The sequence below is a fragment of the Geotrypetes seraphini genome, chromosome 2 (genome assembly GCF_902459505.1).
Source record: "Geotrypetes seraphini chromosome 2, aGeoSer1.1, whole genome shotgun sequence".
Lineage (NCBI taxonomy): Eukaryota > Metazoa > Chordata > Amphibia > Gymnophiona > Dermophiidae > Geotrypetes > Geotrypetes seraphini.
Window position 1 is genome coordinate 226,216,154 of NC_047085.1, and position 16,973 is coordinate 226,233,126.

The following is a 16,973-nucleotide window of genomic DNA, read 5'->3' on the forward strand; positions in this document are numbered from 1 at the left end:
TCCAGGTCCCTTTGCAGGTCCTCACACTCCTCCCTGGACCTAACTCTGCCGCACAGTTTGGTATCGTCTGCAAATTTTATAACCTCGCACTTTGCCTCCTTTTCCAGGTCATTGATAAATATGTTGAAGAGTAACGGCCCCAGCACCGATACCTGTGGCACACCGCTCGTGACTCCCCGCCAGTCAGAGTATTGTCCCTTTACTCCGACTCTCTGCAGTCTACCCGACAACCAATGCTCGATCCATCTGTGCACATCCCCTCCTACCCCGTGGTTCCACAGCTTCCTAAGCAGCCTTTCATGTGGCACCTTGTCGAAAGCCTTTTGAAAATCAAGGTAAATGATGTCTATAGGTTCCCCATTGTCCACCCGACTGCTTATTCCCTCAAAGAAGTATAGAAGGTTCGTTAAGCATGACCTTCCCTTACAGAATCCATGCTGGCTTGTTCTCAGTAGGCCATATCTCTCGATGTGCTCGCAAATACCGTCCTTGATCATAGCTTCCACCGTCTTCCCTATAATTGAAGTCAGGCTCACCGGCCTGTAGTTTCTTAAGGCGTACTATCCTATCTGTGTTTCTTTTTCTGTCACTAATATACCGGAAGAAGGATTTATCGCCCTTCTTGATGTTCTTCGCTAGGTTGTCCTCCATTCGGAGTTTGGCCTCCCTGACTGCCGTTTTAAATGCTTTTGACTTGGCCAGATAGTCTTCCTTGGATTCTTGCTTCCCTGATTGTTTGTAGAGGATGAACGCTCTTTTCTTCTTTTTTATGAGGTCTGAGATCTCCGCAGAGAACCACTGTGGTCTATTGTTTCTTCGCCGTTTACTTACTGATTTGATGTAGCAGTTGGTTGCTTCGTGTAAGGTTGATTTCAGAGTTGACCACATTACCTCTACATTATCTGTTTCGGCATGGTTTTGCAGTGCCCGATGGACGAAATCTCCCATGCTTTCAAAGTTTGTGCCCTTAAAATTGAGGACCTTGGTTGATGTGTTTGACTTAGTGAAACCTTTCCTGAGGTTGAACCATATCATGTTGTGATCACTGGAGGCCAACGTATCGCCTACCGAGACCTCTGTGATACTTTCTCCTTTGGTGAGTATTAGGTCTAGTATCGTCCGATCCCTAGTGGGCTCTAATACCATTTGTCTGAGTCTTGCTCCCTTTATAGAGGTTAATAGCTTCCTGCTGCCCCTGGTCGTAGCGGAAAGATTGTTCCAATCCACATCAGGCATATTGAAGTCTCCTAACAATACTGTGTCTCCATGCAAAGTGATATTCTCAATGTCTTCGACTAATTCTATATCCATGTCCTCCTGTTGTCTTGGAGGTCTGTATACTACACCAAAATACAGGCATTTGTCCTTCCCCCTAGCCAAATTCACCCAGAGGGATTCCCCGGTGTACTTGACATCTGTGATTTTGGTAACTTTGATGTCCTCTTTAGTGTATAGTGCTACCCCTCCTCCCATTTTGCCCTCTCTGTCCCGCTGAAGTAAGTTGTATCCCAGTATAGCCATATCCCATCCATGGGAGTCCGTGAACCAAGTTCATGCCCCTCCCTTCCTCCATCCATATGCATCTTTTCCCCCCTCTTCCTTTTCTCTTCCAGCCATGTGCATCTCCTCTCTATTTCCTTCCATTCCACTTTATCCTTGTGCACCTTCTTCCTCTCTTTTCCTCTTCATCTATGTGCATATCTTCCCTTTCTCTTAAGTTCCTTCCCTCTCCTCCATCCATGTGCATTTCCTCCTCCTTCTTCCCTTCCTCTCCATTCCATAAGAAGCATATCCCTTCTCCCCCATCTTTGTCCAGCATTTCTCCACACCCATTCATTCATCCACCCAACCAGCCTTACCAACTCTCTCTATTTCCCCACATCCCTCAGTCCAACATCCCTCCCTCTCTCCTCTGCCCCGCCCCTCCCAAAGCAAGTCAAGTATTTCTTCTCCTCTAGACTTCCTCCTTCTGCCACCCTACCACTGCCTGACCTGGAATAAAGATTTCACATAGGGCCCAGCACTGGAAGGTTCTGTTCCGGGTCAGCTGGGATGGCCCCACAGTCCAGGCTATACCAAGCTAACTCCAGCAATGAAGAGCACGCCACCTTCTGCCACACTCCAGCTGCCTGTCAAGGAGTCTGGAATCTATACAAGGCCCAGTGGCACTGGTGCTAGCTTAACTGATGCAGAGCCTTTGAGTCTATCCGCTTGTGAGGCCCTGTTGGTACCGCCCCTCTGATGCAAACATGTCAAAGTGAGTGGAGCCGATAGGACCTTCCTGAGCATGTAGACATGAAAGCTCTTCAGCAGAGGGAGGGCATGCCACTGGAGGAAGGAGGAGCGGGAGATCCACGCTGCGTACTCCCACAAGCAGCTCACGTACCCCCTAGGGGTATGCATACAACACTGCTATACAGCATAATCTGAACTCAATCCGTTTTTCTACTGGAAGCCAATGTAGTTCCATAAGGAATGGTGTGACATGTTGCATTTTGATTTGCAGATTATGAGTCTTGCTGCTGTGCTTTGTATCAGTTCGATTTTTGCATTGATTTTGTTGCGATTCCAGAAAGTGGTGCATTATAGCAATCCAGTGAAGCCAGGATAGTGGACTGAACTGCTATCCTATAATGTTAATGGGAAAATATGGTCTGATTCTTCTTAACTTTTGTAAGGTTTCAAAAGATTATCTAAGTTGTTTACATAGTCTCCAAAGCTCAATGAGCAGTCCAGAATAACTCCCCAGAACTTTGGAGGATCTCTCTCTGTGTTCAGGATAATACTATTTGTTAGACTGATTGTGGGTGGTATTAGGTATATATGTTACCTGTACCATAATATTTTAGTTTGTATTTAGTTTAACGATGCATGCTTGCAGTGTCGGCATCAGTGGCTCAACCTATTGTCTCTGACTGCACCATGCTCCAAGCCCGTCAGTGCAAGATCAGAATCTGGCTACATTTTAGTAGACTCGAGTAGCTTTGGATTTCTTCAGGTAGCAGGGCTTGGGCATTCCCACCAGGTGCATGATTGGTGTATCTGGCTTCTGAATAGGCCCGGGCTTGCTCAGGCCCACCAACGGCTACAACTCTGCTTTACAAAGGGTGGAAGATTATCATCAGGTATTTTTAATTATTGGGGGAAGGAGGAAGAGAAAGAAGAGGAAATGGAGTGCAGAGTAATCATTGCAACATTCCCTCCAAAATACAGTTGTAGCTATGCTACTGATGCAAAATGGATATTGGTATAATGTCAGGATATAGGTTGGGAAGGACATGTGCTTACCCCAAAGGCCAGATGATGTCATTATGCAACACACAGATCTGGTGCATCTTCCGACCGCACTCAATACATTCAACAAACCTAAAAGCAAGAAAGTTATCAATTGGTCTTCAAATCATCATGACCACATAGCTCATTTTTCCCCACTTAATTAAACTCACGATTAAGTCAACTGGTGTGACGGTTCATTTGCCAGAATCAACTGTGTGCATGAGGGAAAGGGATAAGGCTTGAAGATATCTGAATTGGTTCTATAGTGATTTGCAGGAGTGATCATCAAGAGCAGGGATAGGCAATTCCGGTCCTCGAGAGCCAGAGCCAGGTCAGGTTTTCAGGATATCCATAATAAATATGCATGAGATAGATTTGTAACTCAAGGAGGCAGTGCATGCAAATCCATCTCATACATATTCATTGTGGATACCCTGAAAACCTGACCTGGCTCCGGCTCTTGAGGACCAGAATTGCCTACCCCTCCTCAAGAACACAAGATGTAATCATACTAAGTAAGACCAAAGGTCTACCAAGCCCCGTACCTCGTTTCCACAGGGTTCAGTCCTGGAGGAGATCTATTTTTTACTGATCATATCCAGATACGAGCAATAAAATAGCAATTTCCAAAGTTACTTTAAGGCTTTTCTCCTATCTTATGTTTCTAAAGGCACACTGCCAAAAACATTCATCAATTCTTTTCAGGTTTTTTTTTTTCTTTGTTTTGAGTCTTCCCCTTCTCCCTCACATCTTTACATCTTTTCCAAATATGATGCATTTTTCTGAGGGCTGCTCCATCCCCTCTTGCTTCCTTATAAGAAATGTAAAGTACATACACGTTATTTTTTAAGCCTGAACTGGCTACTACAACTATTGCTGAAGAATCAGCTCTTTTATATCTGCACTAATTGGTTTAAACCTAAGAGCAATGGATGCAGGTATAGAAGAGCATCAATAGCAGAAGGGGAGGCACATTAAATCTACTGGTTAGCTGATGGGGAGCCTGGGAGATGGAAGTTGAGGGGTGGCTGGCTAACAAGGGAGTTGGGGTGAAAGACAGCTGAGTAGCTTGGTAGAGGGTAGGAGGTTGGGATTGCTAGGATCAGAGAAAGCTAGATGAGGGCAGGATAAAGGGGAACAAGAAATGAAAGACTGCATGAGGTCAGGGTGTTGGAGAATGGGCTGGAGATTGCTTTACATATCATTGTAGCTCAGTTCCCTGCCAAAGAATCACCTAAGGTGCAGCTATTAGGTATCCCCAGCATGCAGCTGATAGCATCGTTGGTGTGGAGAGTGGGGGCAGATAGGGGCTGCTGAATTCTGCTAACAATGTGCAATAATGCCTAAAATCTGATTTATTAAGTTTTCTAAGAGAGAGAGAAAACAACCTTAGTAAATCAGAACCTAAAATTTGTGAGAGAGATATCAATGGCTTGCTCCTAGGTTTTCAGAATGACTCAAAGATTAAAAGAATTTGTTAAGGCCTGCAATAAAGCATAGGCCCAAATCAAAACCTAAAAACTGTTTTTTTGTTGTTTTTTTTTCCAATTCTTTATTCATTTTTCATCTTACATCAAGTACACAATATTACATCAATTGGCCTAAAAACTGGTTAAAGGTCTCACTATGTGATGAAAAGCTTTCACTGTCAAAACGCAAAAGATTGTCTCCTGGAAGCTGCTCAGACCAAATGTTTCAGATCATATAATAGCTCCCTTATCTGTCCCTGTATTGTGCCCACCCATAAGCTCCATGAAAAAGAAAAGCCTCTTGCTAAGATCTCAGCAGCATCATTTACTCCACATTAACTAAGAAAAATGGCAGGTTCCTAATAGAAAAAAGGTTAGATTGTGGTTCCAGTTAAGATATAAAAACTTCTCAGCTACTGTAATTACAAAGGGCTGAAGGTCACAACTATCCAACATCAACTCTCCTTATGCCAATCAAATTTTCTGTGCCTGAGCTATAGTCAGTACCAAGATTTAGTACTTACAGTTCTGGGTCCAGTGTATCATTTTTTCGCTTAGAAAACTGTTCCTTGCCAATTGTACTGAGAAGTAGAAAGAGTTAAAGATAAAAAGTCAATCACCATTTGCAGGCCAGATTTAATACATACTTTGCTTAATCATGCCAAATGAAGCTACCAGTTTCTATATTGATTTAAAAAAACAAACCCAAACAACCCAATATGAACAGGCATGAGAATTCACATAATTACTACTAATATGTAAATCTAATTTTGTTCATAATGCTTCACTTTGGATAAAGCAGACATTTTGTTTTAAAATAAAATACCATGTAGCACAACTGACATTTATTCAGAGTTTTCTGCAAAATATGTCCTCAGCTCGTTCATCCCCATCCTGCAGTACAATATGTGGTTCATTTATACCTTACCCTAAAGATAACCGTTTTCCTAGGATTTAAGGATTCCTGTGCAATTCCCAAAGCCATTAACTCTATGCCTCAATGCGAAGATACCCTATATAACTAAGGATTTATTTAGCTCTATTTTCCATAGATGTCTGCTGGATTAGGGATGGAATCTAATTTCCATCTGTTTCCCATCTTTGCCTCCTCAGCTTTACTAATACTACTATTTATTATTTCTATAGCGCTGAAAAGGCGTATGCAGCGCTGTACATTTTAACATACAATAGACAGTCCCTGCTCAGAAGAGCTTACAATCTAATTTAGACAGGACATTACAGGGTTGGGAAGATTATGGTAGAGGTAATGATACAGCATAAACTCTAATTCACAATCCAGTTCACAATGAATCAGCAGGGAAACTGCATCACAAGGATACAAAAAACAACAGCAGACACATATGAGTTCCTAATTTCATTGAACCTTCTGCTAATAAGATCTTATACATATACACAAAGGATGCATTTGCAGACAAAAATGGAAATACTGGAAGCCTTGGATAATGGCTTTCCAAAAGAACTCTAGGTACAAGCAAGGCTACAAAAACTGTAGAATATTCAGGAAAAAAAGTTTTAGAGATGCAACTAAATTCATTTCATGCAGACTTTGTTTTGTGGTTGAAAATTCTCACTCATTCTCCTTGATTTGTCTGCTTAATACCAGAGAGAATAAGCCATTTGGAACCTCATCCATACTGCTACTAATAATAATAATAAAGGCTGAACCAAGATTACAGAAAAGGAGGGAACTAGAGAGGGAGAGTCAAAATTCAGAGTTCTCTTCTAAATCAAACTGAGAGCTTCACATATTATTCTGTTTTTCTAAGGCTGGGATATTGAAGCAAGAATAAGGAAATTAAACCAGAGTGCACTGTCATTTTAAGTATAAAAGCAACAAAGCATGAAGATATCTTATTTGTTCTTCTTTTAAACAGACCCCCAGCCTGATCAACTACCCAAGGTAGTTTACCAATTATTATAAAAGCCATTTGCTGTTCTGGTCTTATTGAGACTTGATAAAGATTCCTAAAACTTATTTCTAAATAGACTCCACAACTGTAGGGGGGGGAAGACTTTGAATAAGGGAGAGTGATATACATTACCACAGACATCCGGGCCTAAACCTAACAGTCACTAAGTAACAACAGGGCCCTAACAATACTCAAATCTACATTTGTAATACTCCATTCCAGCAATTTCAGAACAGCAGAGTTGGAATTTATAAAGTAGCAGCATGTACACTGCATAAACATCCCAGAGGAAAAATCTAACTTACTAAGGGGCTCTCTTACTAAAGTGCAGTGAAACCTGAGCTTGATGTGGGACTTTTATAAATCTGGGTTTAGCACGCAAGAGATTTTAAAAAAAATGTTTTAATGCAGTTATGCAATGTCATAAGCACATAGCATCTGCATACACTTAACACAGAAGCACTTACTACCACACATCTAGGTGGTATTAGGTGCTCCTATGGTAATTCTGTGTTATTCAATTAGCATGCACTAATCAAATCACAGGAACGCCCACTCTCTGCCTCTCCTATATGCAAATATTGCTTGCATAAACAGGCAAATTACAGCAAATTGCTTAACCCATTCTTCAGTACCCTGTTATTGTGTGCACTTAGTTCCCCCTTTAGTAAAAGGGCCCCTAAGAAAATTATTAATACTCAGCTTAATGCCTTTTAACATTTTTTCACAAAGAAAATATAAAAAGAATTGAAAGCCCATAGATTTTGACAACCTTGTAAGAGGCATATATATATATATATATAATGTATGTATGTATGTATGTATGTATGTATGTATATATATATATATATATATATATATATATATATATATATATATATATATATATATATATACATATACACACACACACACACACACACAATACCTTTGAAAAGTCTTCAGACCCTCATACATTTATTTCATGATCTAAGAAATACAATTCTAAATGAACTGAGAGGGAGCTTGTTTCAATCTATATAACACACTATACACTTTCAACATGACAGGAGACTTATATAAATAGTCAAATAGAAATTAAGAATAAGAAACCAAAAGTCATGACTGCATTAGGTTTTCGCACCTGTGATACAATATTTGGTGGGAGTGTTTTTTTAGCAGCCATGAATTGTTCAGGATGTATACCAACTTTGCACAGTTCTGAAATTTTGCAGTCTTTGCCTAATTCTTCTCAACACAGCAGCTCAACCACATTCAAAAATTGGCTGATCAACTGTGAACTGCAGTCCAAACTTACTAGGCCACTTAGACATTCATCTTGTTGCTGAGCCACTCCCATTCTTGCTTTTCTTTTGTGTTTAGGGATCATTGCCCTGTTAAAAGGCAAAATTTTTTCCAGTTCCAAGTCTGTTGTTGGCAGAATAGGTTTTATTTGGGAACTGCTTTATTTTGTACCATTCATCTTTACCTCAATTTTCACAAGCTGCCTTGTCCTTGGCTACTACAAAGCATTCACACAACATAATGCTTCCACCAGCATACTTACACCATACACATTGCTTAGCTTTGATACCAGGAAGTTCCACTTTAGTCCCATCAGGCCACAAACCTTCTTCCATAGGTGTGCCATGTCACCTAAGTGTTCTCTGCAAACACCATATAGCACATACAGTGGTTCTTCAGTAAGGACATGCTTCCTACCACCCCTTATATAAGCAACATTTGTAAAGTAATTTTGAAATTGGTGATTCATTCTCCTTAGTCTCAAGCAGAGACTGATGTCCTTTTAACCTTAGTCCTCACAATGACCTTCCTACTTATTTTGCTTAAACACGACTACTAACTTTGGAAAAAAATGCCCAGTTAATGCAGCATCTTGGTGATGCTAAATTATTTTCATTCTATAGTGATTCATTTGACAGCACTGAAACAGTGGCGTTTGTCCTGGAATTATTTCAGCTCCGTGTTCAGCATGCTTAGATGGTTGATTACAGTTTACTCTACAACAAAAACATCTTGAAACTTCATCCAGGACTATTTGAATTAGCTCAGGTACTGTAACTGGACACAGGTAGACAAACTTATAAGCTTTGTTAAGGCAATTACTGGCAACAGAGCTATAACACAATGTATGAAGATTTATTCAGGATATCTTAGTTTCTTATTCTTAATTACTTTCTGAACATTTCTATAATTTCTTTCATACTGAAACTGCAGAGTATATTATGTAAATTGGTGAACCCCTATATTAATGCACTTTGAATGTTCTTTTAAGACAGCAGAATGTGAAAATTGTAAAATGATAAAGACTTTTACAAGGAACTGTATGTTGGAGAAATGTTAGGGTGAATCCTATTTCTAATATACTGCAGTTAATGTGATCCTACCTCTCTATCTGTATTAAAGGTTTAATTATTGGTTCAAGTCTAACCACTCCTGTGCCTGTATTGTTACCATAGAAATTTGCATGACTAGGACAAAGACTAGAACAGAAAGCCTACATTTACTGTTCCAAAATCTACCCAATCCAACAGCTGATCTGATTTTGGGAAGGGGGTGGTGGAAGAGAGACAACATTAAATGACTTACAAAGGGAATCCCTGGGATTTTACCTAATTTGATAATTTAGAAGTGTTGGTGTTTGTGTAAAGCAAGAGGTAGTAACAAGACACTGAACAACCTGAATAAGTTTAAAAAAAAAAAAGTAATTAAATCTCATCTGTTTGCACTAATTAATCCATTAATAAATAAGCACTGAGGTAATCACTACTCAAATCTTAGAATATTAGGAAAGGCATGTCTAAGTTCACCAAAAAAAAAAAAAACCCAGCTCTGAATATTCATGATGACCTGAAACAAAATGTATTAACCTTAAAATATCACCCTTGCCTGTTTTCAGTGTTGAGAGACAAATTTCACTATACAACTAAACACAAACAGATAAAGTAGTATTAAGGGTGATAATACTCACGTTTGAGGTTGCGAGGGGTCATCCCCGAGAGAAATACTTTCTCCCTGGATTTCGTTGAAACACTTCTCGCAGAAATGATACCTGTCAGCAAGAAGGCCATATTTGGGTGAACTGTTCGTCCACACAACACAGTCCAGCCACGCAATGGAGCCCACCAATCAGAGTGCGTCGAGGGAAGGGGCAGGAGCAGAGAAGCAGGTCGTCACGCCGACAGAGACATTCATTCACACGATGGAGGATTATGGACCACGTGAAGATTTTGCGGGGGATTTTTGTTTTTTGGTTTGTTTGCAATCAAAGCCAGTGCCAGACAAGACAAGCATAAAAAGGCGGGAGGGAGGGGAAGGGAGAAAAAAAAGTAGGGATATGGCAAAAGACAAACAGAGCAAGACAAGACAAGAGACAACACAAAGCAGAAAGCCAAGGCAAAGCACAGATTAGCAATGGGTTCTCTCCAATGGGATCACAAGCAGCAAATGATTATAGCAAAATCAAAGAAAACAAAATACAGTGTTCCTTTTAACACATGTGGGCTCCTGCCTTCATTTTAAGATTTGTGACAATTAAAGGAGGAAAAATAGGATTTAATCTTTTCCATGTCCATTTGACATTTCTGCCAAAGGCTGGTGATATGGTGGCTTTTGATACTCTTTGTTAGATCTCAACAGCAGCTGCCTACTGCTTACCTTACTCATGCTTCTGACATTCTCAGCACTTTTATACATTTGTAAAATGTCACAAAATTCCAAAGACACTGAGAAAAAGAGGGTACTACTGAAACAAGTGGATGAGAATGTCTTCTAGTATACTGATCAAAGGGCATAAAAACACTCACAGAATGTGCAAGTTATACATAAGAACTGCTGCTCTAACTTGCACCGGAAGACAAAATGCCAAGAACTGATGAGCTCATCACCCAGGCTTAACTCAGGGTGCTTCGCTGCCTGAACTCTGGCTGCATTTCAGAGATCACAACCCTCAAAAGCACATCAACAGCAACTTCTGTTGGCAGGAGAGAGTACTGAAGGTTCAGCTCTGGAGAAGAGTTCCTCTGCAGAACTCTGAGAACCTTGCCTTTCCAAATGGAATCAGGGAGAAATAAATATTGAGAAAACGCCCTGTACCATGGGTATCTCAGTTTCTTCCCCAATAACTATAGATTCAAACTCATTTGCTGGTCAGACACTGGTAGGAAGCCTCCCATAAGGCTGAACTTCACTGTTAACTTGTGCTAGTACAGTTGTCCTATCACCTTTTCAACACCTCAAGCACATCACCTCCACCACATAAGCAGTTTAAAGCCAAGACTATGGATTCTCTTCTTCAAGCACAAGAAAAGCCAAATATGAAGCTGAGAATCTAAGAGGGGGGGGGGGAGAAGAAATGATGGCAACATTTAAAAAAGTATTCAACTGTATCCTGTACCCTCAAATGCAAGGAATCCAAATGAAGTAGAGTAGTGGACAAAAGCATCAGAAAACAAAGAAGGGGGGCTGCTTAGAGGTTGGCTATAGGATCTTAAGTACCATTAATTAATAGGGGAATGTCAAACTGTAGAAGAAAATCTTCCAAGTTAAAATAAAATGTAAATTAGAAATACACATTTTTTAAAAAGTAAGAATCATGGTAACTACAGTTTTGATCATCAAGAAGAAATGTTTCTTCAAATAAACACACTTTTGGATATATCCTACAGAAATATCTTGGCATCTGAAGTATTTGGGGTATTTAAAAAAATAAAAAAATAAATAAAATGTTCTCTTTGCTTTCTCCTCAGCACTTCCTCACCACCAAACTGCTTCAACTGAGGCTCTCAAATCTTGTACAGATCAGAGCTCACAGTAGCTAGAGAGCAAAGTGACCAGCAGCAGCATTCAGTTACTAGCCAAACAGGATAAAAAGGGGGAAAAGCAGGGGCAATGAACAAGGGCAAGCACAATATAGATCACAAGACAGCACAGAAAAAGATTAAATAAATAAATAAAAAAGAGGGCACTTAGCGGAAGAAACATTTCTTGTACACCGATTTTAGATAATGCCCCAAAGCACTATTCACATTAAATTTTGTTGCAATTATAATTTCTTAAACATGCTCTCTTGCATACAATTCACTCTCCAATTCCTAAAATTACTGGCACTTTCAAGAACAAATTAGCCTCTATCTCTAGTACCAACACTCTCCCCGACACCATAGCACTGCATTCATAAAAATTAACCAAAAACAGCACTTTATAATAAGAGCGGAAAATTACAGCATCAAAGATAATGTGCACAGAACACACAAAAATGCATTTTGCACATACAATCACAATCTTGTTTCCCCATCATCACCACCACTTTTATCTCTTAAACATGAAAAAAATCCAAACACACAGACCTGTCCATGTTTTAGGGAAACCCACTGATGATGTTCATAACTATGGTCATTTTTAGTGAAATCACCACTAGAATATTGCATTTTTATAAGTGCAAGAATAACTACTAATTCTACTAGACAGTTGCCTAAGAAAGCAGGAAGATATTACAAATACTTCGGAAGGGCCACTGGCAGCCTCTAAATAGGTTGATTGCACTTGCACTCTTAGCCAAGAATATCACAGTAGGGAGAATGCATTGGCACAAATGTAAAGAAGTGTGAAACCCCCCCCCCCCCCCCACAGTTCAAACCCTTTATCAGAATATAGGTTTCTGTTTGGTGTTAGGACACACCTTGATGTTTAATTTGATATAGGCTATGTTGAGAATGTCATTTTTAGAAACTCTTCAGTGATTTGATGAGAGAATTGTGTATAGCAGTTCCAGTACAAAGGATGCTGCCATCATTTCCTCTTATTTCACTCTTCTTAACTCAGATCACTGACTTAACTAAGCAACACAGAAGTAGGGCTGAGTCAAGAGAGAAAAGGCAAAAAAGTAGAAATGATAATGTCTAGCAATTTTAGAAGACAGAAGTCCAGTTACTACTGGCACAACAACTTGACTGCTCCAAATAAGGTTAGCAACAGATGAGTTAATTTCAAAATTGGTGAGCCTCGGCATGTTTTGGAAAAACCCAAAGCTTGCCATATGAAGATGTGAATTAATGCAACTGATCCCAGTATTATGGCAGAGTTTCTATAGAGTTGACATACCAGTCAGTTTATTTCTCTTTGACAGGAGTGAAGTAGATACACCAAGTCAGAGGAAATGCCCATGATAAAGCAATGAATTCCTAGGTGGGCTTACCTGTTCTGGAAACTGTAATATGTGGCATCCCGGGGGATGGTACATAACTGTTTGCCATAACAACACAGGGTCTGTGGAGAAAACTCCAGCTGTGAAGAAAATATACAAAAAAATATACCATTTATGTCAAAATTGTATACCTTCCGTCACACACTCACTTAAAACTTTACCTATTAGTATTCTATAAGCCAAGAGTCACTTTCTTTCTTTTTTAAATCTTTATTAATTTTACAATATAAATAGTGCAATACAATGAATTTAAACATAAACAAATCAAAGAAATCAAGAGTCACTTTCTAAACCTGTTCCCTTGAAGACCTAACATAAATCTTCTTTGTCAGTATTGTAACTTGATGATGAAATTCAGTGCCAAATGTCCCCTTACTTTCTTAAATTAAGCTATATGTCAAACCCCAATTTAAACCGTTGCAAAGTGCAGAATTAGAATTCTTAAATGGGAAGAACCTGGTTTTCAGGAGCACTAACTTAGAGATACCAACCACAATTTTATCTGTCTGCTGTAGTTTGTGTCTATGGGGACACTGCTTAATACAGGAGACTAGGACCACGAATGTTCTCTAGAACAGTGTTTTTCAACCGCTGTTCCGCGGCACACTAGTGTGCAGCGAGATGTTGCCTGGTGTGCCGCAGGGCCGCCATCAGGGCAGTACTACCAGTCCTGCATTCAGGGGCCCGGAGCTGACAGGGGGCCCGAGGCAGGGGCGCCAGTAGCTCGCCAAGGCAAAGTGAGTCGATCACCCAGGACTCACTTTGTCTTGGCGATCTAATCTATCGAGCCGATAAGTCTTCTTCTCCCCGATGTCAATTCTGCAGTCGGAGAGGAAGTTCGGGCCAGCCAATCGCTGCCTGGCTGGGCGGAACTTCCTCTCCGATTACAGAATTGACGTCAGGGAGAGCATGCGTCGGCTTTGGGGCCTGTTATCCATTGGTGGGTCCTGTTCCCCGATGGCAGCGGCAGTGGCAGTGGCTTGGGGAACGGCAGGGAGAAAGAAAGAAAGGGGGCAGGCAGGGAAACAGAAGGAAAGAAGAGAAACAGAAAAAAGAAAGAAAGGTCAGGGAGAGAGGAAGAAAAAGTTGGGGGAGGGAATGAGGTGTGGAGGAGAGAAAGCATATAGGCTGATAGAAGGGAAGAAAGATTGGATGCACAGTCAGAAGAAGAAAGTGCAACCAGAAATCACCAGACAAGGTAGGAAAAATGATTTTATTTTAAATTTAGCAAAGTGGAGGCAGTATTACCACAGTTTTCAAAGGAATTTGCCCAAATAACTTAATAGTTAACTGGGTAAATTCCCAGAGATGAAAACTTCCCTTCACTTACTATGCACAGTTCTGAATTTATATCTGCTGTCTATATTTTACAATATGGTCACCTTTTACTAAACCGCAATAGTGGTTTTTAGCGCAGGGAGCCTATGAGCGTCAAGAGCAGCGCTGGACATTCAGCGCAGCTCTCTGCGCTAAAAACTGCTATTGTGGTTTAATAAAAAGGATGGAGGGTATATTTGTCTATTTTTGTATGCTATAAAAACCAAATACAGAGAGAGACTGAGAGCTGTTGACGAAGAGCTACGTGTGTGTCTTTCTTCGATTCCAGCCAGAATATCAGCTTTGTGTTCAGCCAAACAGGCCCAGGTTTCGCACTGAATAAAGTATTTTATAATTTTTCACTATTCTGTTTACTTAATATTTCATAATAAAGTAATTATAAAATACTTTCTTTGTGTTTATTTGATTCCTATTCAAGAGAATTACTTTATATATAGTCAATATAGGCACAGAGTTAAATTTTTTAACATTTTCTAATGGTGGTATGTCTTGTGATTTTTTTCATGAAACAAGTGTGCCTTTGCCCAAAAAAGGTTGAAAAACACTGCTCTAGAACACAGTTCTTCAACCACCGGTCCGCGGACCAATGCTGGTCCGCGCAGGGCCGGTGAGATCAAGTCAGCAGTTAAATTTTCTGCCGACTGCGGTTCCTGCTGACTAATGTTCCTCCCAGCCTCAGGCGATCAAGATAGGCTGCCAACGTCGGGGCCTTCCCTCTCTGAGTCTCGCCTGTTCTGAAACAGGAAGTTGAAACAAAATAGGCGGGACTCAGAGAGTGAATGTCCCAATGTCGGCAGCGTGTTTTGATCGCCGCCCCTGCCGAGTTGCTGAAGAGGACCGCGGGGAAGTTGCGATTAGAACGGAGAGAGCTGCAGATTCAGGTGCAGGTGGAGGGAGATGGTCAGTGTGTGCGAACAAGATCCTGGGGAGCCTTCACAGTGGCTTCCTCCCCTCCCACCAGCTCTCCTATTTGCCAGGGCAGTGATTTACCGGAAACTTCCTGCAGGCAAGTACTGAGAGCTGCTGGAAGGGGAGGAAGCCACTGTAGGAGGCTGGGAAGGTGCTGGATAAAGGGAGAGCTGTTACTGGACTTGAAGGGAGTTAGAAGGAGAGATGCTGCTGGGAGGGGAGGAGGGAAAGGGATGGGAAGAGAGTTAATGTTGGATAGAGGGAGGAGGGAAGGGAGAAGAAGGAGAGATGCTGCTGGGAGGGGAGGAGGGAAAGGGATGGGAAGAGAGTTAATGTTGGATAGAAGGAGGAGGGAAGGGAGAAGGAGAGATGCTGCTGGGAGGGGAGGAGGAAAAGGGATGGGAAGAGAGTTAATGTTGGATAGAGGGAGGAGGGAAGGGAGAAGGAAAAAAAGGAAGGAGGGTAGGGAGAAAGAAAAAAGGAAGGAAACAGCTGGCAGGGAGATTACAGGAGGGGAAGGGGGTCAGGGTGGAATGGAGAGATCAGATGAGGGAAAGGGGAGAGAGAGGAATGAGAAAGTAGAGAGACATTGATGCTGGAAAGGGGGTCAGCAGAGAAATGAGAGAGGGATAAAGATGCTAGATCTGGTGTAGAAGAGATAAAAATGAAGAAGGCAGTGAAGCTGGAATGAATGATGTAAAAAGGAGAGAGGAAGATGGACAGGGAAGAGGGGCATAGAAAGAAGTCAGATACATATGGAAGGGGGAGGGGGCAGACATTGGATGGAACGGGCAGATGCTGGAAGGAAAAGAGTGAAAAGAAGATGAAAGCAGAAACCAGAGACAACAAAAGGTAGAAAAAAATAATTTTATTTCTATTTTGTCATTAGAATATATCAGATTTGAAATATATATCCTGCTAAGAGACATAACTGGGACAGCAGTATTCTGTTAGCATGATATTTCTATGTAGCATTCTATAATAACTTGGCTTGCTCAGTTTTCTTGATAATAGATTGGAGGGGAGACAGGGGTTTTGTTGGTCTGTGCTCTGTATATTTGTATTTATAAAATCACAATTGTTCAGAATATTGTTTCTTTTTATACTTTAATAAAATGCGTTCAATATAAAATCATAATTGCGGCTTGTGCAGATGGGATCAGATGGTTTGCGGGGACCGAGTTCGCGGAGATGGGGTGTAAACGGGGTTTTTAAATTTTAGTTCTAGTAGTTTGCCGGTCCACAAAATAATTATTTTATTTCTGCTGGTCCACGGGTGTAAAAAGGTTGAAGAACACTGCTCTAGAACCCATTCAAATGATACTCTCTGGAAAGTCATTAAAGGGCAAATTCTATAAGAAGCACCCACAAGTTAGGTGCCGATATAGGCACTGTTAAGTGTGATTCAAGTAAAATTGGGTGCTGTATAGTGAATCACGCTAACATAGTAACAAAGTAGATGACTGCAGATAAAGACCCAAATGGTCCATCCAGTCTGCCCTTCGTGATTCAAGCGGCACCTATTTTGGAGGCACCCATTAAATAGGCCAGCTCTAGGCACAACTAAAAGTTAGGTTTAAGCACGCTTAAGAGCAGTGATTCTGTAAGAAGGCGCCTAACATAGTCACGCCAACGCCTAACATGCATAGCAGCAATTTTTTTGAAAGCCACCTAAATTTTTAGAGGCGCTTTGTTACAGAATCGTGCATTCTTGATAGGCGCCTAGGTTTCAATCAGTGCTGATTAAAAAGCTTAATTGAGCTTGTTATTCAATTTGGATAGGAACCTATGTAGTTGGGTTCCTCCGAAATAGGTGCCTAACTTTAGGTTACAGAATTTGGGCCT

The 16,973-nt window shown here is 40.8% G+C and overlaps 1 protein-coding gene across 4 annotated transcripts in view; it reads right to left on the bottom strand.

The window, feature by feature from the left end:
- The window catches only part of EP300 (E1A binding protein p300), a 532,137-nt gene that overhangs the window by 160,768 nt on the left and 354,396 nt on the right, over positions 1 to 16,973 (bottom strand). For 2 of the 4 annotated variants that reach the window (XM_033935072.1, XM_033935071.1), the window contains exons 19-22: positions 12,873 to 12,961; positions 9,648 to 9,758; positions 5,270 to 5,326; positions 3,289 to 3,366 (exon numbers count right to left, since the gene is read on the bottom strand). In XM_033935072.1, the coding sequence (XP_033790963.1) occupies positions 3,289 to 3,366; positions 5,270 to 5,326; positions 9,648 to 9,758; positions 12,873 to 12,961 (335 nt within the window). The remainder of the gene's footprint in view (positions 1 to 3,288; positions 3,367 to 5,269; positions 5,327 to 9,647; positions 9,759 to 12,872; positions 12,962 to 16,973) is intronic. The other 2 variants (XM_033935073.1, XM_033935074.1) reach the window with 1 other exon arrangement.